The following is a 25,017-nucleotide window of genomic DNA, read 5'->3' on the forward strand; positions in this document are numbered from 1 at the left end:
TGGGCATGTTAATGCATATAAGCAAGAGTATAAGTCTACAAATCATTAACACTGATATTAGCTAGTTTAGTAATGCAGTGTCTTCAAGCAAACAACAGCTCAGAGAGCATAAAAGATTCCACCCTCCACTCTCTAAAAACGTATAGCCTGTTCCATACTCTATTCTGAAACATTTAATGCTTTGTAAGAGTTTCTTTTGCTCTGAATAAATTCTCAGTAGAACATTAAAACCACTGGTAGCAAGGTCATGCACTTTGAAGAAAAGATTACTGAGTTTCTTCCTGTGCCAGACATCTAACAGTACTGAGCATTGACTAATGTATTAATCACTGTTCCAAAGACATTTTGAGATTGTTCATGTTCTTTTTTAGTGATTCTAAGTTTAGTCTTCACTATTAATTAGTTCATTACAGCAGATTTAAAGTTACTGCTCTCCTTTTCAGCAGCCATGTAATATCAAAGCATAACTTAATCATGATTTACTGAATAAACCACAATTGGACATATACAGGCACTACTTATTTAGCACATTTCACAATCTCAGTCTTAAAGTAGATCTGCCTTTTGAAATAATTTCCTTCATGCATTCAATTTTGCAGACATAACCAGATCAATTTAGAGATGCAATAACTAGCTTAATTTTAGTGATGTGCTTTGTGGTTTATAATTTATGGTTCAGTATGCTGTGTTAAGCAAGCCATTTGTAGAGTATGCAACTTAAGATTTACAATATTTAAACTCATCCAGTGTTAATGTACCATTTATAGGAGTCTCCATTTCAAAGTAACATTTTGCTAGCATTTTAAATAATAAATGGATATGCATTGATTTTGACCTCTTCCTCTAAAGCAATGCAATACTTAGGTGTTCTATTTTTTTTCTTATGGAACTACACTCAACATAAAACAAAATGGTATTTTATTCACATAAAGGACTATTACTTTCTCCCACTGAAGATCTCTCTGGAGTTTATCCCAGTCCTCCAGCATACATCCAGACAGTGTACAGAAATACAAAGAACGTTATGTACTCAGGAAAATAATTCATGTTAATAAACAAATCTCTGTATACAGAAAACTCTTATCAAACAGATGATCAGATTTTTCATGTAGAAATAAATATGATCATGAAACTTTTCTTACTTTATCATATTTGGAGTTTATATATTGATGCAGAAAAGATAAAATATTTTTAGGCCAGCTCTTTAAATTGCGTAGACAACCTACAATGTTTCCACTAAAAAAGTTATTCAACACAAATGCCAAGAGGGGATATCTTGGCATTTCTCACGTTGATTCTGAGCATCATTTCTTTTTAGTACACCTGTAGATATTGTGTTGTGATTACATGCCATTACATTATCAATTCTTAGCAACCACAGATTTTCTCCATATCATTTCAACTATAGTGGCAAATAATTAAAAAGCATTGTTTATAATTATGTAATTATGTCATGAAGTTCTACTTTTACCATACTTATTTTTTTAATTGCTTTACTGCTATAAACAGTTGAGAGTTTTGCAACTGCAATGGATAAAAATGCAATAAATAATTTCAGACCTCAGCCCACTAGAATGGGCTTTACAGGTAGGTGAGCAACATAGCCTTCCTAATGTATGGAAGTATGATTATTACTGAAGAAGGTCCAATAGAAAAGGTCATTGTACTGATCCTTGTGTTGCCCACCTCTATAAAGTTTTTCTGAGCAAACCCTATGGGGGCAGAGATGTACTCTGAAAATACAGGAATAATCACCCTGGAATATCCCATGGGCTGCATGCAAAGACAGGGATATTTTTAAAAAGAACTTTTCTATACTTTAGTTAATGATAGATACTAGCACAAATAACTTTCAACCATATGGCTAAATAAATGAAACTTTTTTCTACTTCCTTTCCTGAAGGCAAAAAGTTAAAGCCGGATGATAAAAAAAGAGCCAACCAAAACTTTATATTGACAAACAGTAAGTATCAGTTACCTGTCTCTTGTCCTTATAAGCTTCAGCTTTTGCCTCACTGCATGTTAATTTGCCTTATTACTTTATAATACAGATAAAGTAAAATTACTAACATCAGCTTCAATGTCTATTGGATTTTAAATCATATTGCCTGATACTATGTTAAAAAAATTTTTTTAAAAAATAAACTATTTTGTAAATCTTCAGTAGGCTTATTGCCTAACAGGGATCCTAATTCTTTTTGCTGCCAGAAAACATAGCTGTTATTATTTCTGAAGTGTTTGTTACATACTTGTTTTGTGGTTGTGTCTCTATTGATTAAGTAGAGATAACAGCTGTCTTGTCATCTCACACGTTTAGAAACAAACTGAAAGGTGTAGGCTTCAAAAGCACATTAAAAATTGTAATGCTTTTTATTCATGAATTAAAAGGTTCAAATTAACATCTTATATTGAGCCAATCTTTTTATGTATCCTAACAAAAGAAAAAAAAAGAATACCCCATTTGCAACCTCAGAGCCATATATAGATCTAATATACCCTTGAAGATTTTTCTAAAAACAAACAAACAAAAAACAAAGGGGGAAAAGCAATGTTTTTCTGTGGTTAATTTCGATGTTACTGTGGATCAAAAAAGAGAAGATATCATATGAAATGCTATGAATTCTTTATTAAAAAAGAACAGATTTTTTAATTAAATATTTTTAGAAACAAGAAATTTTTCAATAGAATAATTATACTGCAAAGTTCTCCCTTTATATGGACATCTGTTTATAAAATAATATCCAGATTTTCCCAGAGCTGTTTACTTTACTACAGGAGAAAAAAAAATGCTGGCTAAAGAATAAAACAGGAACTTACCTGGTTCAATAGAGCCCTTGATCAAAGTTACATACTCTTCTTTTAAATCAAACCGTAGCAGTTTTTTTTCTCTAAAAATGGGTCATCTTCAAGCTTTTTGTGAATAGATATGCCAGCTTACCACTTGTTCTTCTAAATTTCTGTTAATTTTACGCTTCCACTTTTGTTTCTACTATTCATTACCAAGTTCCTGTAATTATTCTTAGGTAATTATCTTGAAAAATTTAGAATTATTTGGAACTAGCTATCTTATCGCTTAGTTACAAATGACTGAGGAATTTCCAGTTTCTTAACATGCTTCACTGCAGAAAAATGAGCAGCTAATGCTGTGGGCTATAAAGTCAGATTCAGTTCTTGTTTACCTTGCTATACAAGGAATGAAGTTTGAATCGAATCTCTAGATGACACTATCCAACCTAGAACTATGACTATGAGTTGGTGTACATGAACACACACCCACCCACACACACCCATGTAATAGATTTTAGGTTGCTAATTGCACGTATACTATTAGATCGTTATTTTTGCCAAAGCAACTAATTCTGAAGTGCATTTTAAGTTATTAATGCAGCAAAAGGATCAGGTATTCAATCCAACATTGACAGAAAGAACTGACTTGGAAGTCTATAACATATATTTTAATGACCTAAAAAAAAAACACCTTATTTTTCTCATGAAACCGAATTACAAATTGCCATAGACAAAATCTTTATATAAGTTTTGCTTATAGAAAAATCGGTATTAATTTTTTTAAATTATTAAAATTAAATTAAGTTATTAAAATTGGTGCTTGCTCACTAAGCACTGCTGGCACCCAAGATAGACTCCGCTGTATGGAAACTTTGTCCTCCAATCTTGCCCTATTCTGAGACGAGCCAGCAAAATAAAGTTGCCATTTATTACAACTGTTACTGACAGAAGTACTCTCCATTTATTTTTCCAAAGTAGCCAAAAAGATGGTGTCACAAAATTGGTAGCCTGAATAAAAATGAACATTGCAACCTGTTTTTGGCTACAGACTCATGCAGAACTTGTATCAGCCTTGATTGTTTTGTTTTTTTGTTTTGTTTTGTTTTTGGTGAAACATCTACTGGATTATCTCTGAGGCAAGACTATTCTTGACTGAAAATATGGGTACCATTTTAAGTTGAAGTGGAGAAAATTTGTAATATTAGCAGTGTTGTATTTAAAAAAAATATCACAATGGGCTTTTCACAGTTGAAATTTATGTAATTCTTTTAAATTTCAGTTGGGTTTTTAAAGCAAGAAATCACTAGTTTTGCTGACCTGAATAAAACCTTTTCACAAATTCAATTAAAGATAGCCAAGCAATTAAAAGTAGCCAGTTTTATTATGATTAATATGTACTGCAAACTTTACATAATTATCATCTTTTCAAAACAGCACATAACTGAAATCTTAATCAAATGAAAGTTTTCTTTTGCTTTTAGAAATATTTCAGTAGAAGCTGGAATCTTGAGTAGCCCAGTTAGGTGCCTTTAAAAAAAAAGTAAAAATAAAAATTAGAAAACAGTGTTTTTCATTCCTAATTAATGAAACAAGTATAAGCACAGCTATAGAGCATGTTGACTTTGTGTATCAAAAGATACATTTTTCCAAAAGAAGGCAACCATGAATCCCATAAAAAGAAGTGGATGTAAAAAAAAAAAAAAGACAGACAAAATTCCTTTGCAATGTGCACTTTTTGCCTTTTAAACTCAGCTATTAATTCCATCTATCTTCCTTATTTTGCTTGTATCAATTAATTTAATTCTTCACCTGATCTTTCTGAAATATGCACTTACATGTCTTTGAATTACTGAGGATGATAATTGGACCAAATTTCTTCTTATAGACTGTCTTCCTTTTTTGCATTTAATATTGTTTGAAAAAGACACTAAAAGATCTGCTTACCTCAGCCCTGCTGCCTTGGTTTAGTTTTTTCTCAATATTCATAGCCAGCATCTGACTCCGGAAAGACAAGCTTTTGGTTTTTTCAATCACTTGCTGATAAGGAGATACTGCATTGTTCCCCATAACTACATGGCCCTTAAAGAAATCCCATAAACTTATTACAATCCTTCACAAAGGTATTACAGGTTGAATACTCAGCAGAGCTCACATTCAAAACTGGAGGGTTTATAGATTTTCATGGGTAGAAATTAATACCTAAGCTATTCTTTATAAATTAGTACATTGTACCTTAAAGGTTCAAGTACTTTTCAGTAATTTTCTCTCAAATGTTCAAAGCATAGCCAGATGATTCCTCAATTTAGGAAAAAAACCATTGTGACGACCTAGATCAATAAATTTTAGCATTCACCTCCACCTTGACCCCTTGTCCCAAATGTATTAATTCCTTACTTCATTTTATCTTATATATGGCTTCCTTTAAAATTTAGACCATGCAATCATTAAAACAAAATCTGGGAATTGAATGGGCAGTCTCCTTATGGCAATCAGCTCCCATTTCAGACTTCTTTCCCCCAAACCAAACACCCTAAAACTCTATATCCCAAGCATTGTCACTTCGTTGCCAAAGTTTAGCAACAAACTTTTTGAGATACTTAGTTAATGACTAATTTCTTTTATGGAGACAACCATTTTTTGTATTTTTAGAAAAAAGCTATAAAGTACATAGTACTGTCTAAATCATTCAAAGCCTTAACTATATATTCATCTTAGGATGGTACCATATACTAATCATCTCAGAATCAAATACACATAAAGAGAGTAGAAAGTACAAGTAACTCTTTGTGTTCTAGTAACTAATGAGTTTTAAGAATTCATTTTAAATCAGATTACAGTGTTACATGGAACCTACCAATTTTGAATCTATTTTGGCATCTAGCCTTGCATTTCGGATTAAGTTCACAATCCATCGCTCAGCTTCTTCAGGTGTCATATTTAATTTATCTGCCAACATACTGAAGAAAGAGAAATTTAAAAAAAAATAGAATCTTGTTCTTATTTTGATCTTTGTACTACTTCCTGAGTTGAAATCATAGTGATTTATGCTGAACAGCTAAATACTCTATTTCACAATTCCTACATTGTTGTCAGTTTGGTTTTGAATCCTGAACCAACATCAACCAGAGAAGATGGAAACATGGAAAGGCAAAGTTCCTTTGTATCAAACTTGAATTTTCCAGAAAATCTAAAGATTAAAACTTAAATTATACATTTGAATATAATTTAAAATTTCTAAATGTACCATAAAGAAAAGTGATCTATCACTTATATCTTAAAGGAGAGTTATTTGTTTGCAGATCTTTAATAGGATACTTTAAAATTTACAGTGTAATCCTATATTTTTTTTGCCAAGTAAACTATGAAAAATAAACAGCAAGGTAGTCATAAAAACAAGCAGTTATTTCTTAACTTAACAAGTGTATCTTGTTGCTCATCCAATTTATCTTAAGGCAGTCCAATTTGGTCTATCCACATTTTTAGAGAAACCAGATAACTCATAGATCATACTCAGTGAAACCAAATTAGATGTTATCCTATAGACTATATATTTGTCGCCCAGACTCCACTGGAGTTGTACAGCTAACGTAAATGTGTGTGTGTGTGTGTGTGTGTGTGTGTGTGTGTGTATAAGTATTTTTTAAAAATATTCGTGAGAGGTGAAGGAATTTGTTTTAATAGGATAACCAGATAGTTTTAGCCAATAGTCAAATAACACATAACTATAACAAATCTGCTGAATGTCCATCTTGCTTCTGGTGAAATAATTGGTTTAAGGAAGGTTTTGTATTAATTCAAGCAATAAAGCATTAGAAATCTCTTTCATGTGCTTTAACAGATCACTTGTTCTGAGACCTAAGAATGTCAAAAGAAGGCTTTTAACTACTAGGCCAGATTTACAAAGATGTCACTTCATGACTAAACTTATTCCAATATCTTGTTCTCTGTAATATGAAATAGCATTCGTTGTCCTGTTAACATAGTTGTCCCAAAAGTGCTTTTACAGGAGGCAACTGGATTTCTTCTTTCACTTCTCATCCAAGAAGCTTCTCCAGCTCTGACCAGATGGTGGGGAATGGAAGGATTTATATTCCTTGCAGACATGACCAGCTGTCTGCAAGGAATATAAATCCTTCCATTCCCCACCATCTGGTCAGAGCTGGAGAAGCTTCTTGGATGAGAAGCAAAATGTCTTCAAAAAAACAAACAAAAAACAACAAGAAAGTCCAGTTGCCTCCTCTAAAAGCACCTTTGGGACAACCATTACCTGGACGACTGAGAATCTCCATAGACATCCTATTAACACACTTTATGCAGATGACATTTCTGTGGCTTTTTAACAACTTAGCATTTTATTTAGTTTTCTATTAATTTGAGAATTATAAAGGTTATTTTTGTAAGCTTCCAGCTTATCTGAAACATAGCCAATAGGCAATACTAGAATCATCTATAATCATCTGATTATTTGAGTATACCTATTTTTCTTTTTTGATAGTTCAGCTACTAATCAAGTATCTCCACAATATTTATCTGATTTTAGAAATTAACATTTTTAATGTACTTCACATTTCCTTACTTTATGCTGATACATTGGTGAATCCGACAGAAAGTCTCAAACACAAAGAGTCGTGCATTCTCAATGAAGTCTTCAAGACAAGCCACCAAAAAGAAGTCATTCACAAGAACCTGTTAAGACATGGACAGAGCAATGGGGGAAACCAAGATTATATGTACTAGTTGCAAGCAAGTACCTCCTTTAAATGACAATGTCCCTCCAAGATGCAAAACCCAAAACTTAAAATGAATTCTATACGGTAATCAAACCATACTGCAGCATATTCTCCTTGACTTCTGATAAAAGGTTGGAAGCACTATACTACTGAGCTTCAGAGATATCTATTCACATAGTCTTGGATAAAGCAATTTAACATTGTAAACATATTGCATTAACCTCAAGTTTAAATAAAGACAGCTACTGACTTGGTTTCAGAATTTAACCACTTAAAACTTTGTGCTCTTTTGTTACAGGATAAATTTTGTAAATCTTTTTTTAAAAAATCCCATTTTAATGACATCAAATTGTTATTACTGTTTAATTGTCATTTTCCACAACTCTTCAAATATGTATCTACATCCAGAGAAAATATAACTAGAGTATATTTACTGGCTTTTAAATGTTAAAATATTTTTTTAAAAGATTCTTACCAATTCACATTCTCTCAGCTTTTTTTGAGCTCCATCAAAGTCAACGTTCACATACAAACATTCTACAAATTCAGTTATTGGATCCTTGTAGGTGTAAGATTCCTGTATATTTTAAGAGTAGTTGTACAATATAGTAAGCACATATGTAAATATTCAATGCCCATATGATTTATAGCAACACAAGTCAGAGCAAAGCAAGTAAATCAGTTTTAAAGTATTGCTAAGGTAAAATGGCCGTTTAAATATGAATCAGTGTCCTTACAAACATTTATAGTGAGGTTTGCTATAAATTCATAACACAAAAAGGCTTGCATTATCAGGATAGCTTTAATTTTAGGTTGTGCTCTTTAAATTATATACCTCTCAGTTAAGATCACATATTTCTTTTTCAAATATATTGTTTATTCATTATTTCAATTTCTTTGGTTGCCTATCTCAAATTCATGATTCTGGACAGCTGACAATGTTATCTTTATAATGAATTTAACTGTTCAAATCTGCTAACTTCATGGACTTTTTTTCTAAGTATGTTTCCTGGAAACCATACCAAAGTGGTTTTTCATGCCTTATTCCATGATTTTTTTATAATGTTGTATAATGAGCAAGTAAATAAATAAATAAAATGATTATTTTGCAGTGGTATTACATCCTAACATCACTTTCTTAGCTTCTGATATATTTAAAGAATGGTCTGGTATCAATAGCAAGAGAACACGTTATATTCAAGTTAGATAGGAAAAAAAGACCTCTACTTTTGTTTTCTGTTTTTGTACTGTTACTTGTTTTGAAATTTGCAAACCACCCAGAATCATTGCAATATATTAATTCTTCATCATCATCTAGCATTGCTTACTATAAAAATATGGCACATTAATCTTTTGTAACCTAATCCTCTTGATGTATTTGATCACAATACCCTCATTTACCATGCAGCACATCTATAAACATCTGTAGGAATGATAGGAATTATATGGATATCTATCTGGAGGTAATACTCAACCAGTTGGTGCTAGGTGAATGTAAACTGAAACAAATCATGATAAGATAGGGCTAATTTAATTGAGTTAAGGCAGAGGTGTTCCTCTTAGGACTTGAGTCCTTAACCCCAAAATCATCTCTTGTTCAAATATGCATTGCTGAAAAGACAAGACATGCACAGAAAAACTTCATCAGGGAGAAAGCGGCACAATCTGAGGTTACAATTTCTAGGGCACCTTGGGGCTGTTTTTATTTATTTATTAATGGTCATCCCACACATTAAATGGCTTCTTTGGGCTTCTACCTTTTAGTTCACCTGTCTAAAATGTATGTACCTAAATGCATTTTTAAAGGACATGCATCAATGAAAATCAGTAAAACTAATGCATTACCTTTAATACAAATGTTGTAAATGTAAAGGCCCCTTTGATTAAAAATACACTGAAGAAGACTTTTTATTTGCCTATAGCACAGAAACCTCAAATTTTATTTTTTGTTAAAGTAACTTAAAACAAATCTTGAGCAACCCACAGTAATTGTAAAAATGTACATATTCCTTACCTGCTGAATAACCTTGACTAAGTCTTTCAATACCTGCCTTCTTTTTCTAACATCTTTGTTTGTTATCACAGCTGTAGTCAGGTATCGAAGAATATGTGGGCACATTGTCTGAATTGCATTAATATATCTGAATAAATAAGAGTATTATTTAGATATAGCAAATATTTAGAATGCAATTATTTGTTATGAACCCAGAAAAATCCCATTTATTTACATATTTATGGTAGCCAAACAAAGGCTATTTAGAGATTAAATAAGCAAGCACTGAGCAGACAAGTTGAGTCTCTGAAACAGATTTTTTTTAAGGTAATGATCAGAAAATTGGGACTTCAAATCCAACTTAAAACTTTCTATAGACCTAAAGATGTATCCCATGATAAACTAATTAAAATGCAGCACACATAACAGTACTGGAACAATTTTAAAGAAAGTTGCATTTCCATTCAAAACCCTTAAAGTGTCAGAGCCTACAAAATGTGCACTAGTTTTAATAATGAATTATGCCAATGAATTATGGCACAAAATATGAGCTCAGTGCCGTTGTGCAAACAAAGTTACAGATAGAAGAATGACTCAAATATTTACTACGTACAATATAGTACATAATAATTTATTATAACTATTTGGAGGACAGTAACTGAGTATGTTCAATCTAGAAATGAAATCATACATATTGTTTGGATATAATGGCCACAACTTATGATAAATCATATGCCCTTGGAACATAGTGCAACGGCAGTGAATCAGTGCATTACCTCATGAAACACTTACATCACTACCCAATTTCAATGAAATTGATAGCCTGTGTTCCTTAAAATCATCGATAGCTTTAAATGTAATACAGTTTCAGTAACCAAAGCAGAGGAGAAATGATCTTCTGTGTTTACACCAGATGCTACTAAAAGGTTTTTCACCTGTAATATTTCTTTATTGAGTCCTGCATCACATTATTGCAAAAAGCTTCAAGTTAAAAGATAAAGATCAATTGCTAATTTCAGCTATTTTTAAAAGAAGTATCTATGAAATGCTTTGTTAGCAGCTTTCAAAGTTGGCATGGATTTAACCAATTTTGCTCATCAACAAAGAACTGTTTCCTGACAAGAGGCATTCAAATATGTATTCGGCATGACCCTACATATATTTACTAATATTCTATGAGCCAGTGTTCCTTACTAACATTAGTAGCAGCAGTAATAGTTAAGTGTCCCTTACTATGGAACTATTATTATAACTATTAGTACAGTTTCTTGATATGCTAAGCAATAATTAAGTTTGCTTTGTTTTGGCCTAGTCCGTTGTATAAACTCAACCATTCTGAGAACAAGAGAACAAATCATTTTATAAAATTGCTGTTGACAACCCTGTGGCCCCAAATTGAATTTTGTGAATCTCTTGGAAGTCCCCTGGGATTGCTATTACTAAAAATCCTCTGGTAAGAGACATTAAATATATCTATACCCTATGCTAAACTAAAGTTGCATTTTTTTAAAAATAAAAAAGCTACTCTCCTCTTAAAAAAATAATAATAATGGCCACAGGATTATAGAAAATGTAAAAATGATTCAGAAATAGCTCTTTGGAATTGCCCAACATAGTACATATCTGCTAGTCATTAAACTTTTTTCAAGGCTTCTAAAAGAGCCTGAAAAAAATGTGGCTAGTTTAAAAGTTGTATTAAGAGTCACTTCCTTTACAGCATCATCATCAACAGCTTTTTCAAGGATGCCCAGAAGCCAGAAAAAAGATGGGCTGCTTTATGAATAGCAGAGAGGGGCTGTGTTCATGTAAGTGCATGTAAATTATTTTTAAAATATGCATATCTTATAGCACATTTTACTGCAAAAATATACCATAATCAAGTCAAATGTTGTTAAGTGCACATTCTTCTTTACATGCTCCCCATGCCTGATGTTCTCCAGATGAATTGGATTACAACGTTCGGCATTCTCAACAAGCACGAACACTGGTTACTCGATAACATTTTGAACTGAACTTCAGACTTGAGAACTAAATATATTGAAAACTTATTTTTTCCTGCATGATCTAAACCAGAGGTCCCCAACCTTTTGGGCACAAGGGACCAGTTCTGTGGAGAGAGGTTTTTCTGCGGACTAGAGGGTGCATGGTTTTATGTGCTGCCTGCATCCCGCAGATGGGGCTTGGCTTGTTTGTGCGGACCGGTTTTTGGCATGCCACGGCTAGTGGTGGTCCATGGACCGGGGTTGGGGACCCCTGATCTAAACAATCTGAGAAAGATACAATAACTCTTAACTATTCCCATTAAATCTTTTAATATGCTCAGGTGTGGAATAACTTCTATACCCATGTTGTCTGTAAGTTTAATATAACTCACTGAGGTTGATATAGGAAGAGATCGATGATGTTATCTCTGCCTTTAATATGGTTGAAGAAAACAAAGAGGGACCAGTGAATTAGCCATGTTCTCTGCTGAAGAGCCTGGAGCGGAGAGCTGACAGACTGAAAAAGAGATTTCCAAAATTAGAATTATTTAAATATTAAACCTTGTGTTTTGATATTTGGAAGCTAAGGACTCAAAGAAATGTTTCTTAAGAGAGAGTATTCAGTTGGTCTTCTTAACAGTTCCCTGTGTTCAGCAGTACCAAGCAATATGTTCCAATTGAAGAAAATGCAAGCAACTAATTGACTTATGTTCTACCTTTAATATTAAAATTGTGACAAAAAGCAAGTTATGAACATTGCTGCAAGTTAAAATTATTTTGCTCACATACTATATATTCCTCACTGTAAGGACAGACTATTGCTGCTTTACTTTCCCTACTCTGCATTATGCAATGAAACCAGCACAGGGGTGTCTACCTATTTCCTGGCAAGTAAGGAATGGTCTCTTCCCTCCACCATAGAGTTCCTTGTGGTGGGACCAAGGACAAGAGCCTCCGGAATATCATCCCCCTGAGATTACACTTCTTCTGATTCTGCTGACCTTTCACAAAGCATTAAAAACTTGACTTTGTCTTACAGACAGAGGTCCTGGCAGTATATGGGAGCATACTCTATGGTTGAATTAATGTAGCATGTTACAAATGTTCTTGGCTGCTATGTTATGCTATTGATGTTTTTATTGTTTTTTTTAACTGTTTTTATTGTGTTTTTATTGTTAGATGCCCAGAGTCATGTATATGAGATGGGCAGCCATGTAATTTATAAAATAACTAAACCAATACCAAGTAGCCATTGCAAGAGCCCCTTTTCCCATTAGTTTCTTAATGGCAGAAATGAACAAGCCATAAGTGACTTCGCATGACTCCATTTGTAGGTCTCTAACATAAGATTATGCTGCTGAAATCTGGTGATAAAATGGCAGATTTTACATGGTGTACTTTTTGAGTAGCTCCCACACCAGCAAAAACATTAACGTTTGAAATGGAAGCCAAACAGCATCCATTTTCACATTTAACACATGTCTTCTACTCCCCGAAGTGCTTAATTTCAGGCTGTTTTGGTTTGTTTCTCTGGAAGTTTTTTTATTTTTTAAAGAGGGTTTGTCAAGAACACTGAGAAACTTTCCAGAAATGTGTTAGAGGTTGTATCAGCATCTTCAGTGCCAAGAAAAAATCAATAACATCTTTTTGCATTCTGTCATTGGTGAGGTATCGCAAAGATAATGATACAGAATATTAGATTTCTGATGCTAATGCCTGGGCTATCTGCAGTACATACAGATGGTCAGCTTGGATGAAACAAGTAGTGTGCCAGAGTGCAGAGAGATCCAGAATACACTACTAGGGCTAGTACTGTCCTCAGGGACATATATAGCAGGAGAAGAGGAAGAAACATTTACTAAGAGCTTGACTGCACTGCTGAAACCAATTCAAAAATTTTAGTGAAGTGCAATTGTATCATTACAAAACAACCCTGGAATCCATATAAAAGCATATACCATACGTTTAAGTACAATTAATAATTAAAAAGATAGTTTGGTAAGGACAACAAAATTCAGCTGGCATCTTCAAAGATGTATATTTGGAAATATTTACCCAAAATAGCCCACATCCTTGGTTTAAACTAAAATAACTTTGTATTCAACGTTCCTAGGCATTAACTTTAAAGTTTTTTTTTTAAAAAGGGAAAATGTTCCATTTTTAAAGAAGTGTTTTATTCTTCCACCTTGAAAAATAAGTTTTATAACTTGTTGATGGACCTGAAGTTTTAAGAAATTTAAGATCTACTCTTTTTGCTTAACATGCCCCAAAAGGAATAGAAGGCAACCATGAAATATGTTCTGATTTGTAATCTATTCTGAAAGTGTGAAAGGATAACATGTTAAAGATAAAATATATTTTATCCTGTTCCTATTCTTTATTCTGTATGGCCTACTAATTCTACTTGCTCTTTGCCTGTTCGACTCCAAAATACTTGTCTATCTTGAAGGATTCGATTGAGTTTATATATAGTTAATATATTATAATCTCTTTTCTGGCACTATCTTCTGTTTTCACCTATAACAGCAGTTTATTACCTATACAATGCATTTTGGTATGCTTCTCTAAGTAGATAAAAAAATTCCAATACTGTTCCAAGCACAAAAGCAGTATGGGAACAGAAAGCACTATTATGCATACTTCTTTTACACTTTTGGACCCTCCTGGTAACTAACTACTTGAGCTAGCCCTGAAATTCTGAAAGCAGAACTCCAACCTTCTTTCAGCTAAGAGTGGCTATCAATAATTAACTGACTGAGCTCATTTTCCAGGCATGTAAAAATTCGAAAACATTCTCTGAAACAGACTTTGAAGAGCATAGTCACAAAAATATATCTGAGGGAAACATGAGCTGGTATTAAATATGTCAACATCCAGTAGGTGTCTTCCCCCGAAGCAAACAAAAACAAACTCACATTATTATCAATTGTCTCTTTCAACCTTGTAAGGTCTTCCATGGCGGCATCCCAGTCCTGCATCAGAATTCCAGATGCCAGCTTTCCCCAGAGTGAGCTCAAAGCATTTCTATCTGTTGATGGAACCTGTTTTAAATAAGTGAATCCGATTACAATAACCGCAATAATTTAATATTTCTCTAGGTCAAACATTCTGATTAGAGACTTGCTGGCACCAGCAGAGAGAGAATATGCCATTGACATACTTGCTCCACAATTTGGGGAAAATGGGCTGTGTTTCATTTAGCAAATCAGTTTTGATTTTCAAGGAAACAATCAGCAGTAGGCATTTCCAAGGAGATTCAGCTGGAGATTAAAACAACAGGAAAGCCTGGAGAATTGGCAACCACAGCTTCTGCACAGGATTTTCAATTCAAGCAATAATGATCTTTTCATTAACAATACTTCAGTGTAGTTTGGGGTTTCACGCAGTAATTTAAAAGGGTTTAAAGCTTAACTAGTAAAACCTCAACTCTACTGAAAATATTTCCTAATCAGAATGAAGAAAATCTAGACAGGAAAACAGGCCACTAACTGTTTAACTGATTGGATCATTATAAATTTTCAACCAAGATGTAATATAATGGCACTTGTAATATTCTACTTATGTTTCTCATTTTGAATAAAGATAACAGAGTTTAATGCAGCATCATTCAAAAAGTATACTTTGATTCTTGGTCATTTCTGATCAATTCTTACATTTTCTCTAACTTTAAAAAAAATGCTGGAAAAAAAGATGCAACTTCCATGTTAGACTATAAATAACATCGTGTCTTAGAATGAAAAAATGCATATAAAATTTGAGTTTACTAGGACATTACTAATTCAAATAATACTGATGTGAAATAATACAGTAAAAAAGAAAACGCACTATCCAATGCTTAAACTTCTATCCTAAGCAGTATTTTTTCATAAGCTTTGATATTCAAAGAAAAACAGTTAAATCTTTCTTCAACAGACTAAATATTGTTATCGAGAGACATAAAAAAAATTGATACAGATGCACTTCAGAAATTTTGTAATAGATGTCCTTTAGTGGAATCATCTAACTAGGGGAATCATCTGTCCATCCATGTTTAAATGCACATACATAATGCTATTTTTCCCGCTATAAGATTACAAGATCTCTAATGGCAAATTTTGCTATATAAAATAGTTTTGAAGATACGAGTCTCATGTATATTCATATTCAAAAACTAAAACACAGATCACCGAGACTGAAGTATTTATTCAAAAACTTAGTTTTCGTCAGTGTCTGCTGACATTGTCAAAGTTCTAGCCAGGATTGAGAATCATGTTATTATAGTCTCTGTAAGGCCAAGCGTTTGGCTAATGAGCGTGTTATCGGTCTATTCAGCTCCTGCCCCCCTGTACAATGAGTTTCATTAGTTAATTGCTATATTGTTTCAGCTCCCGCCCCCCTGTAGTTAATTGCTGTATTGTTTGCCGTCGCACTTGTTGACAGCTCTTTAAATTTAGGCACCCTGCTCCTCTCCTCACGCCCTGCCCATGTGGAGTGTGTATTCTGCCCTGAGCAGACTGCTTTTCTGGCATTTGCATATGCGATGCCGTTTCAGCTGGCTGTTACCTTCTTGCTGTCCATGTTGGCTCCAAATCCCCTGCTGTCACTCATTGGCACCGTCTGCCTCCCCTCAATCATCTGCTGTGACCCTAAGTTTATTGAGGAAGGGATATGATCCTCTTTTGACCTGTTTGTATTAGTGAGGATCTGTGGCTGTTTCATCTTTGCAGTTTTCTTATTTAAAGATATCTGCCGGCGTAATGTCTGATAAGCTGGTAACAGTTCAATATGCCGGTTGATGGAATGCTTGTTGGATAGCCATGCCTCTTTTAGCAGACGGCCGCCCTTTGTTGCATCATGAGCAATGACCCTGGCCTCAGTGAAGTTAAACATGTGGTTGTGTTCTACAGTGTGAGCCCACACTTGGGACTGCTGCTCATGGTGTTTGATGTTCATGTAGTCTCGTCCGAAGACGCTTCGTGGTCTCACCTACATAATTGCATGCGCAATTATTACAATTAATTTGATATACCACTGATGGCATCTCACTCATAGGCAAGGGTTCTTTGGGGCGCATTACCCGTGTTCGGAGAGTCTGATTGGGTCTATGCGCCATTCTAATGTTATGCTCAGATAATATTCTTGCAGCCGTCTCTGACATTCCATGGATATGGGGGAGTGTGGTCCTAGTAGTAGTGATTGGAAGCCTATCATCTACAGCATATGGCGCCTGTTGCTGGTGATGACGTTGGATGAAGTCAGCAGAATAGCTGTTCTATATGCACACACACACACACACACAAACACACACACCCCAGCAGAATGTCCACTACAGGGACATTGATTTCCAAGAAACTCAAACAAATTTTCAACAGCAACTGCTAAATTCAGTGGTATTCTTTACTAGCCTCACTTTATCTGTAAACAACTGTGCTGCCCCACTCATTCACATACACACATAACTGTGGTTTAGTGAGTTTATTAATATTCCCCAGCAATTCCCTTCACCAAAAAACCTAGCACTGTCCTAATTAAGTCCAGCCACAAGCACGAGCAGACCAATGTTAGTCCACAGAGCAATGGCCAGAGACTCCACAAAGCACTGGAAAGTTTCTCAAACAAAATAAATCCATCAGGCAAACTTAAATCCACTAGGAAGCTGACATGGCAAGAAAAATCCAGCGTTTCCAAGGCAGGATTCAAGTCAAAACACAGTGTCAATCTAAAGCAAGGCCGGAATCACAACAACCAGAAAACACACAGGTAGGACACAAACATGTTGTTCTTAGAAATGTTTCCATCTATGATAAATAGTCAGCTTCCTGTGCAGGTCATCAAGATGACTGAGAATCTCCCTAGACAGTCACAATAGATCATATAGTAAACCTCTGGATGTTTTTGTGTACTATGCCCATTACTATTAAACACCCATTAAATATTCAAAGATGTTATTTGCATTATTAACACCATTTGTATCAATCAAGGTCATTTCCATGCATATAACAGAAACAGAAATAAATCTTCCACATTATTTCCAATACAATGAGTTTCATTAGTTAATTGTGGGCAGTTATGAACAGAAACTTGTTGAATCCAAAGTCTGCTAAAACTAAAATCCAATTAACATGACACTTTACTGTACTAAAAAAGTAAACAAGTGAAAACCAGAAATATCAGAAATAAATCAATAACCCACACTCATAAATCCACACTAAAAAGATGGATACCTATGTTTTTAGTTTTCTTCATGATATTAAAAATCATAGTTATTTGCAAGTCAGGAAGTTGGCACTTCTGAGATGGGTGGGGGGCATGGACATTGCTAGGAGTAGATAGGTTCCTCTAGGAAACAAGGAACATCACCACAGGTATTGCCATGTTATTTAAACCAAATTTTGTTATACATACAATCACTGAACAAAATGTATCAAACAATCTACAGATATATTCCTGAAGAATAGATATAATAAGCCTACGCAACTGATCTTTATTTCTTGTTTGCATAGCTACTTATTGAGTCTGTGCAGTGCTTCTGATTTAACTCAATATGCTTGTCTGCAATCACATAATCCCAGGAAAAAATGCAACCTGCTTTAAAAAGTTAGCTCTATGTTCTCTGAAAACCTTTGTGGAATCAAATGCAAACATGCACAATCCTTAGGTTTATTTATTTGGTAATCAACTTATACTGATATCAGCCATCAAGTCAGTGCTGACTTTTAACTATATCAAGAACATTTTTAAATAACCATCAAGCTTCCTAAAACTTAAAATTTTAGTTTAGTTAACTATAGAAATTGTTCTATTTAAAGCAAAGGTAGTATTTCTATTCAGGCAAGCCAGAAATACAAAATTTCCAGACTTCTCTTAAGAATTAAACATGCAGACCTGAAGATGCTGTTGTGGTTCTCAAAAGCTAAAAGTAGCAGACAAACATTTGACAAACTTTACTGATATTATGAACTGTACTTTTGAGTGTTTAGAAATATAAGCCATCTAAAGTTAGAAAGTGAAATAAAAACTTCTGTAATATATAAAATGACAATATCCTCTCAAAAATAGACATCCCCATATGAATTATTCCCTAAATTAAAGTGCAGTCTATGTAGAATTTAATATTATACAGCCACGTCTAGAAGATCTAGTTGAAAGTTGGACCATAATTTAAAAGCATACTACAAAGATACTTACCAATACTCTAAACAAGTATAGATATTCTGATGCTGCTGTATAATTACCACATTTATACTGGAATTTTGCGAATCTATAAAGACTATCTAGATATTCTTGTCTAAACTGTAAAACATAAAAAATAAGCAATATCAAGAAAAGGTTAATATTTAAGGTTTAACATTTCTTTAAAAATTTATAATTGGATATTTGTTTGTTTGTTTAGGAAATTTATGACCACCTAACTTCCTCATGGTGACTCCAGGCAGCCTACAGGAATAAAACCCCAAATACAAAGCCCAATATACAATGGCAAAACAATGACAATATCACATCACATTGTCCTGCTACTTCAGACTGAACATAGAAACCTATTGCAAGTAGTTCCTGTCTTACAATCGTTTAAGGATAGTTCAAAGTTTTGACAGCCTTAGAAAAAATAAATTATGACCTGTCCTTGAAATTATGACCATCATACCACTTCTGTGGTCACATGATACTAATTTGGTCATTTGACAACTGGCTTGAATTTATGATAGTTGCAGCGTGTTGCAGTCACGTGATTATAATCTGCGACAGTCTGAGCCAGCTTCCAAAAAGCAAAGTCAATTGATGAAGCCAGATTCATTTAACGATGTGATTCGCTTAACATCCAACTAAACTGGTTTGGTTATTTGACTTGCTTAATGACTACATCGCTTAGCAACTGAAATTCCAGTCCCAATTGAGGGTGTACATCCAGGACTATCTGTACTGAGTTTGTACTAGATTCTCCCAAATACATTTTATGCTTTATTAAGCATGATTTTTTTAACAGAAAAATGTTCAAAATTGTTATACTTCTCTTACATTTAATATGACTAATCATCTTATTAAGCTGCACATATAGGCCACATACTGGAATACCAAAATGAGAGTAATTTACCAAGTATAGAAACTAGCTTTAACTATACAAAGTCCAGAATGGGACATAATTACACTTTCAATCAATGAGTTATTTGGTCAGCAAAAAAGAACTTTATGAAACAATTAGGCTGGGATCTAATTTATTTTCCTTAAAATGAACTAAACATACTGAGTATTCCTGCATTAAAACTTCCAAGTCTCTTACTTAGACAGATAATAGAGCACAATAAATTAGGGTAATAATTCAATCTGAATTATTCATGCTCTGTTACTGGAAGAGGGCATCTTATTTTGCTTTACCTACTTATCCTTATTTACTAAAGTTTACAGGCTGTCTGTATTTTTTGCAAATTGTAGTCTTTAAAAACCTGCCTGGAAAGTGGTTTACCACCGAGTTTAAAGGATTTGCAAGAATAATCCTGAATACTTTAAGTGAGTAAATTGGATTAATGACAGAGATTTAGAAGATTACCTCTGAAATGGAAGATAGGAATGTTTATTTTATATTCTGATTTTTATTATTTTATTTCAGAATACTAATTAGTTCTACAGCCTGCTCAGAAAGCAATTATTTCAATACTTTCTAATCATAATTTGAAAGAATTTCAATAATAGGCATTATTTGCCAATATCAAGAATAATTTAATTTCTAAATTATAAAATTTAAATTTATAACAAGTAATCACAATGATAGGAATATTTAATATCACTATTAAATAAATGTTGTTCCTTTTTTATTGAGAATCACAAGTTGCATTTACAGAACAAGACAAAAATAAAAGTTTAACTTGGTTTTACAGATTTAATAGTAAATACATACTCCGTGCTTCTCAGCTAAGTAGTCAAATAGCACCCGACCATCCCTGTAATAAATAAAAATTAATGAATCTATAATTGGCTATGATAGGAATCTTCAAAAATTAAAATTAACTAAAAGTTAATTCATTCTACACCTTTTATGGATAATGAGTCTATTCCTTTAAAACAAGTGTGGCCTTGTTTAACACTTAACTATGATGAACTGACCCATGCAACAAACCACAATTAATCATATTTTGACAGGATATAAACAAATTGGATTGATTTACTTAACATTTTAAGTAAATATTTAAATATAATTAACATTTTCTGTGCACTCATCTTAACTACTTTCCTCTTATGGGTAAACAGATACAAGCTTATAATTTCATTGCTTGTGTATCTTTAAATCAATCCCACAATTTAAATAAAATCTGCTGAACATTATTTCCTATTTTATTTATAATCAGAAATATTTTAGTGATTTGGATTTTAGTCCTCCATTATTACTCTATAAATAACTCAAGGTGGCAAAAATGCCTAGTTCTCTTCTTGTTCCTCCCCTTTTTCTCCACAACAGACTGTCAAATGGGTTGGGCTGAGAGAGACTGGCTAAGCCAAAGTCACCTCGCTGGCTTTCATGCCTAAGGGAGAACTAGAACTCAATTTTCTGATTTCTAAGCCAGCACCCTAATCAACCAAGCTAGCTGTCTAAATTTAAATTTAATCCAAAGCTTTAAGCATATTTATTAAAAACCCTTGCTCAATTAAGTGTGATTCACTTTGCTTACCCACAGAAAAAAGCTTTAACTGAAGGAAAGCAGCACATTTCATGTGTGTAACAAAAGAAAACCATGTGTAGAAATACTACCTGGTGGACTGCATTTGAAGTGTGGTTTCTTTGTCTTCAAACATTTTAACAATTGGATCCATTTCTTCCTGAAGCAGCTGTAGCTGTGCAACTACTGTGTTTCTCTTCTCACGTAAGGCTGAATGAAAAATATATTGGGTCATCTATGCAAACTCTAATTCTAAGCATACGTATATAATACTATGTATTCCATCATTCACAACTATTTTCAATTTACTAAAAACATAAATGTCAAAAATTTATAGATTATACATGTATGTTACCATTTAACATCAAATTAGATACACTGTATACAAGCTTGATGTAACTTTATTATTTGGGGCTTGGTAAAATGCGACACTCATTTCAAGAAAGGAACTATTACTGTATTTCCTTTTGAAGAACACAATTTGAAAACTTGGTTTTCTGTGTAAACCATGAATTACCGCAATCTGAGACTGAGCCAAAGTTTTTTTTGTTTTGTTTTGTTTTGTTTTAAAGTTCCTCTAGCATTAGCAGAAACTGGTATGGTAAATCAAGGACTACCTGTACCCAATTGGAGATACACAAAGATTATGGAAATGCAAATGAATATATAAATAAGAAAATTTGTAGAATGGAAAATTTATAGAATATTTCTTCTACACCTTTTAATTGCAAGTTTACTATAAGATTTTAATGAATTTTATTCATTTGAACTGTGAAGACTGATTACAGATTTTGCAACAGTTCTGTTTAAAAGCAAATCACATACCCTGTGGAATATCATCAGAGTAAAGATTTCTGTAGACATCCATAGCAAAGTCCACCATGTTGGTGTCATCAAGAAGATCCAGTTTTCCTTGTAGTAGTTCCTTTTCATTATATATCTGGAAAAATAATATGTGTGAAAGAATTCCTATGTTTTCTTTTAATTTCAGGTTTCTTTAAACACACCATTCTTTAGTTTTATAACCTTTTGTCCAATGAGTTTAACAGTGAACCAGCTGTTATTTAGATACTATGAATCTGTTTTACAAGTTTAAAGATTTGAGACATTAAGAGGAGAGAATTTAGAAATCACATAGATCAAATAAAAATACATTAATTTAACATTGGATCTAACCAGTTTTCTTTATTTAATTTTTATTATTTCAATTTATATGGCTGCTCATCTCAAGTTCATCACTTTGGGCAGTATCCATAGCTATTGCTTTTGCCAGAATGCTGAAAGCAATGTTACAAGCTCTACCCCTTTGGGACATGTATACAACACTGACTCAAGTAAAAAAGAAACTGGCCTTGTGTTGTGATGCCACAATGCTGTAGTGTTAGTTTACGTGCATCCCTATCATATTACATAAAGAAGCAACATCTGATATTAGTAAAACTGGACTCTGACAGTTATCAAAATCATTAGTAGGGAACTCATTATGATACCACATGCAATTACAGTCCTATGAGTTAACTAGCTGGCATGATTTGCAAAATTCTCTAATCTTATTTATAAAATCAAGAAACCTGAGCAATTAACTTCATGCTTTCAGTTTAACTTACTAGTTTCAAGTCATCCATCATGATTGTTTTTTATCAAAAGAATTATTTCTAAACTGTAAAGCAAGTCCCTTCACTTCATCATGCTTGCCATCTTTTATCTTTTAAAAATTGATTTTATTGTACAATTTCTTTGATTGTTGTGAACCTTCCTGAATTGTTGAAATGGTATATAAATTTAATATATTACCATATCACATGTAATCTATACAGTTTCAATTAAACACACAGGGTTTAAGCTGTATCCAAAAAAAGCACTAATCATATTTTGGTGGACAAAGTTAGGGAACATTACAATTTATTAGTTTATATTGTCCTTATATTAGTTCTCAGACTAAAGAAAGAAAGCTGTCATGGCCTCACACTGGAAATTCACAACTCCAGGGGAAAGAGCTATTTCATTATATATTCCTGTGGTTAAACAATGCCTAAAACCTGTAAGCATTATAGGAAAACTTTTTTTGCAGTGATTCACAAGTAATTTCATACATAGTTCTGATTCTAAATTTTTATATTTTGTCTTTACATTAAATTTACATATAGATGTATCAATACAAAAAATCAGCTGATAGCATATTCTATTAATAAAACAACATATTTTCAGTTTAATATAAATAACTCAGAATGAAACATGCATTAGATTTTGTATTTAAGTGACATAGCATATGAATCTTTGATAAAAGTCTTAACTGAGGATGAAATTCAGTCACTTTATTTGATTGGTAGCCTAGTGATTTTAGTATCCTAAGATTTGTATAGTTATTTCTGTACTGTAATAATTACAAATCCATTATAACATACTGAATTAGGAAACTAAAATAATAGGATGGCAATATTTCAGCTTCAATTCCCCAAAATGAGTATGCTTGGGCACCTGGTCCTAACATTTTAAAGCAGCCATGTCTTTTCCTGTGATCACGAAACAGATGCTTTAAAGCAGGGGTGTCAAACTGCCGGCTCACGGGCCGGATGCGTCATCCAGACGCCGTGCCCACCCCAGTTTTTCTTCCATATTACATAGACGGAGATGATCTCAAATCGGTCCTTTTCTAAAACTTTAAAAGCCTTACTTTCCATTATACAGAAATGGCTCCAAGTTCAAAAGAAACCTCTTAATAACAGGTAGTTTACTGCATTAGTTTCCTGGGCACCTGTACAAGCATATCGATTGGAAGGGGAAGGGAAACAGCTGAATTTCATTCTAACGGGTTTGGGATTTCGTGGTGGTCTCCCATCCTAGTAACGGAATTGCATGTTGTCCTAGATCTGCCCAGTCGGCTATTTAGTAGAAGTCTGGTATTAAATCTACAAATGTGACTTGGGAAAAGTCACAGCAAGACGGTTCGTTACCCGCGAACCTCAATTACCGCGCCCCGCATATGGCAACTGGCCTCACTAAACCCGCGCCTCACAGAGTGCGGCCCGCTTATGCGGGCCTTGGCCGCCTTCCGGGGAGATTTGGCCCCAAATCCCAGAGGGTAGTGGAGTGGACGGTCGCCTCACTCACCCCTTTTACGGAAAGAAACTCGAGGAGCGGAAAGACCAGATGCCGGTCCAAGAAATGCGCGATCTGGTTAGTCAGATCGTACTCCGCCATCTTGGACAGGCGGCTGAGGAAAAGGCGGGTCTAAACCACGCTGCAGCCAGCACGCCTAATCTTAAATGCGCATGCGCTTTAGGGCGGGCCCGACGGTTCTCTAGCGGATGGGTTCAGCCGGGCGGTTCTTTAGCCGTCAGCATGAGCTACGCATGCGCATAATTCACGCTTCTTTTTTACGTCATCCTCCACTGAAAACTTCAGTCCTAAACGGGTGGACGTTTTGCTTGCAATCGCTCTCCTCTTTCCAAAGCATTGGCTTGGTAGCTGTAGGGCTGTGGTTTGGTTTCTGGAAGTCTCTCCGCATAGGATTGCCTTGACAACTCGTATCTTGCAGTGTAGGGCAGAGTTTCCCAAGCCGTCAACACGTACGGACTTCAATCCCCAGAATTCTCCCAGCTAGCATATTGGTTGAAGGAATTCTGGGAGTTGAAGTCCTCATATCTTAAAGTTGCAGCGGTTGAAAACATTGATATATAATGTGTGCTCAGGATATCTTAACCTGAACCCTATGGCTATGGCTCACGAATCAAAGTAACCTCAGGAATTGCACAATGCAAAGATATTTAGATTAAAATATTGGTGATTGTAGTTGCAGTTGTATTTTGGTCACAGAGATGAGCACAAGTGAAACAAAATGAAAGCAAGCAGAATGAGGCCACAAGAGAAATCTAAAGTCTTGGACCTAATGTAAA

At 34.0% G+C, this 25,017-nt stretch overlaps 1 protein-coding gene across 1 annotated transcript; it reads right to left on the bottom strand.

The window, feature by feature from the left end:
- Nucleotides 1–4,149: 4,149 nt before the first annotated feature.
- Nucleotides 4,150–24,390, bottom strand: EIF3E (eukaryotic translation initiation factor 3 subunit E). The gene is made up of 13 exons (XM_039355614.1): nt 24,233–24,390; nt 21,947–22,061; nt 21,214–21,331; nt 20,365–20,407; nt 18,660–18,764; nt 14,408–14,533; nt 11,885–12,009; nt 9,532–9,658; nt 7,993–8,094; nt 7,364–7,473; nt 5,642–5,744; nt 4,732–4,866; nt 4,150–4,314 (listed from the first exon to the last, which is right to left on the bottom strand). The coding sequence occupies exons 1-13, from the start codon at nt 24,320–24,322 to the stop codon at nt 4,276–4,278; spliced, it is 1,338 nt and encodes a 445-aa protein (XP_039211548.1). The 5' UTR covers nt 24,323–24,390; the 3' UTR covers nt 4,150–4,275.
- Nucleotides 24,391–25,017: the final 627 nt, after the last annotated feature.

Source organism: Crotalus tigris, unplaced genomic scaffold (assembly GCF_016545835.1).
Source record: "Crotalus tigris isolate CLP2741 ecotype Arizona unplaced genomic scaffold, ASM1654583v1 scf7180000018700.580195, whole genome shotgun sequence".
Classification (NCBI taxonomy): Eukaryota; Metazoa; Chordata; class Lepidosauria; order Squamata; family Viperidae; genus Crotalus; species Crotalus tigris.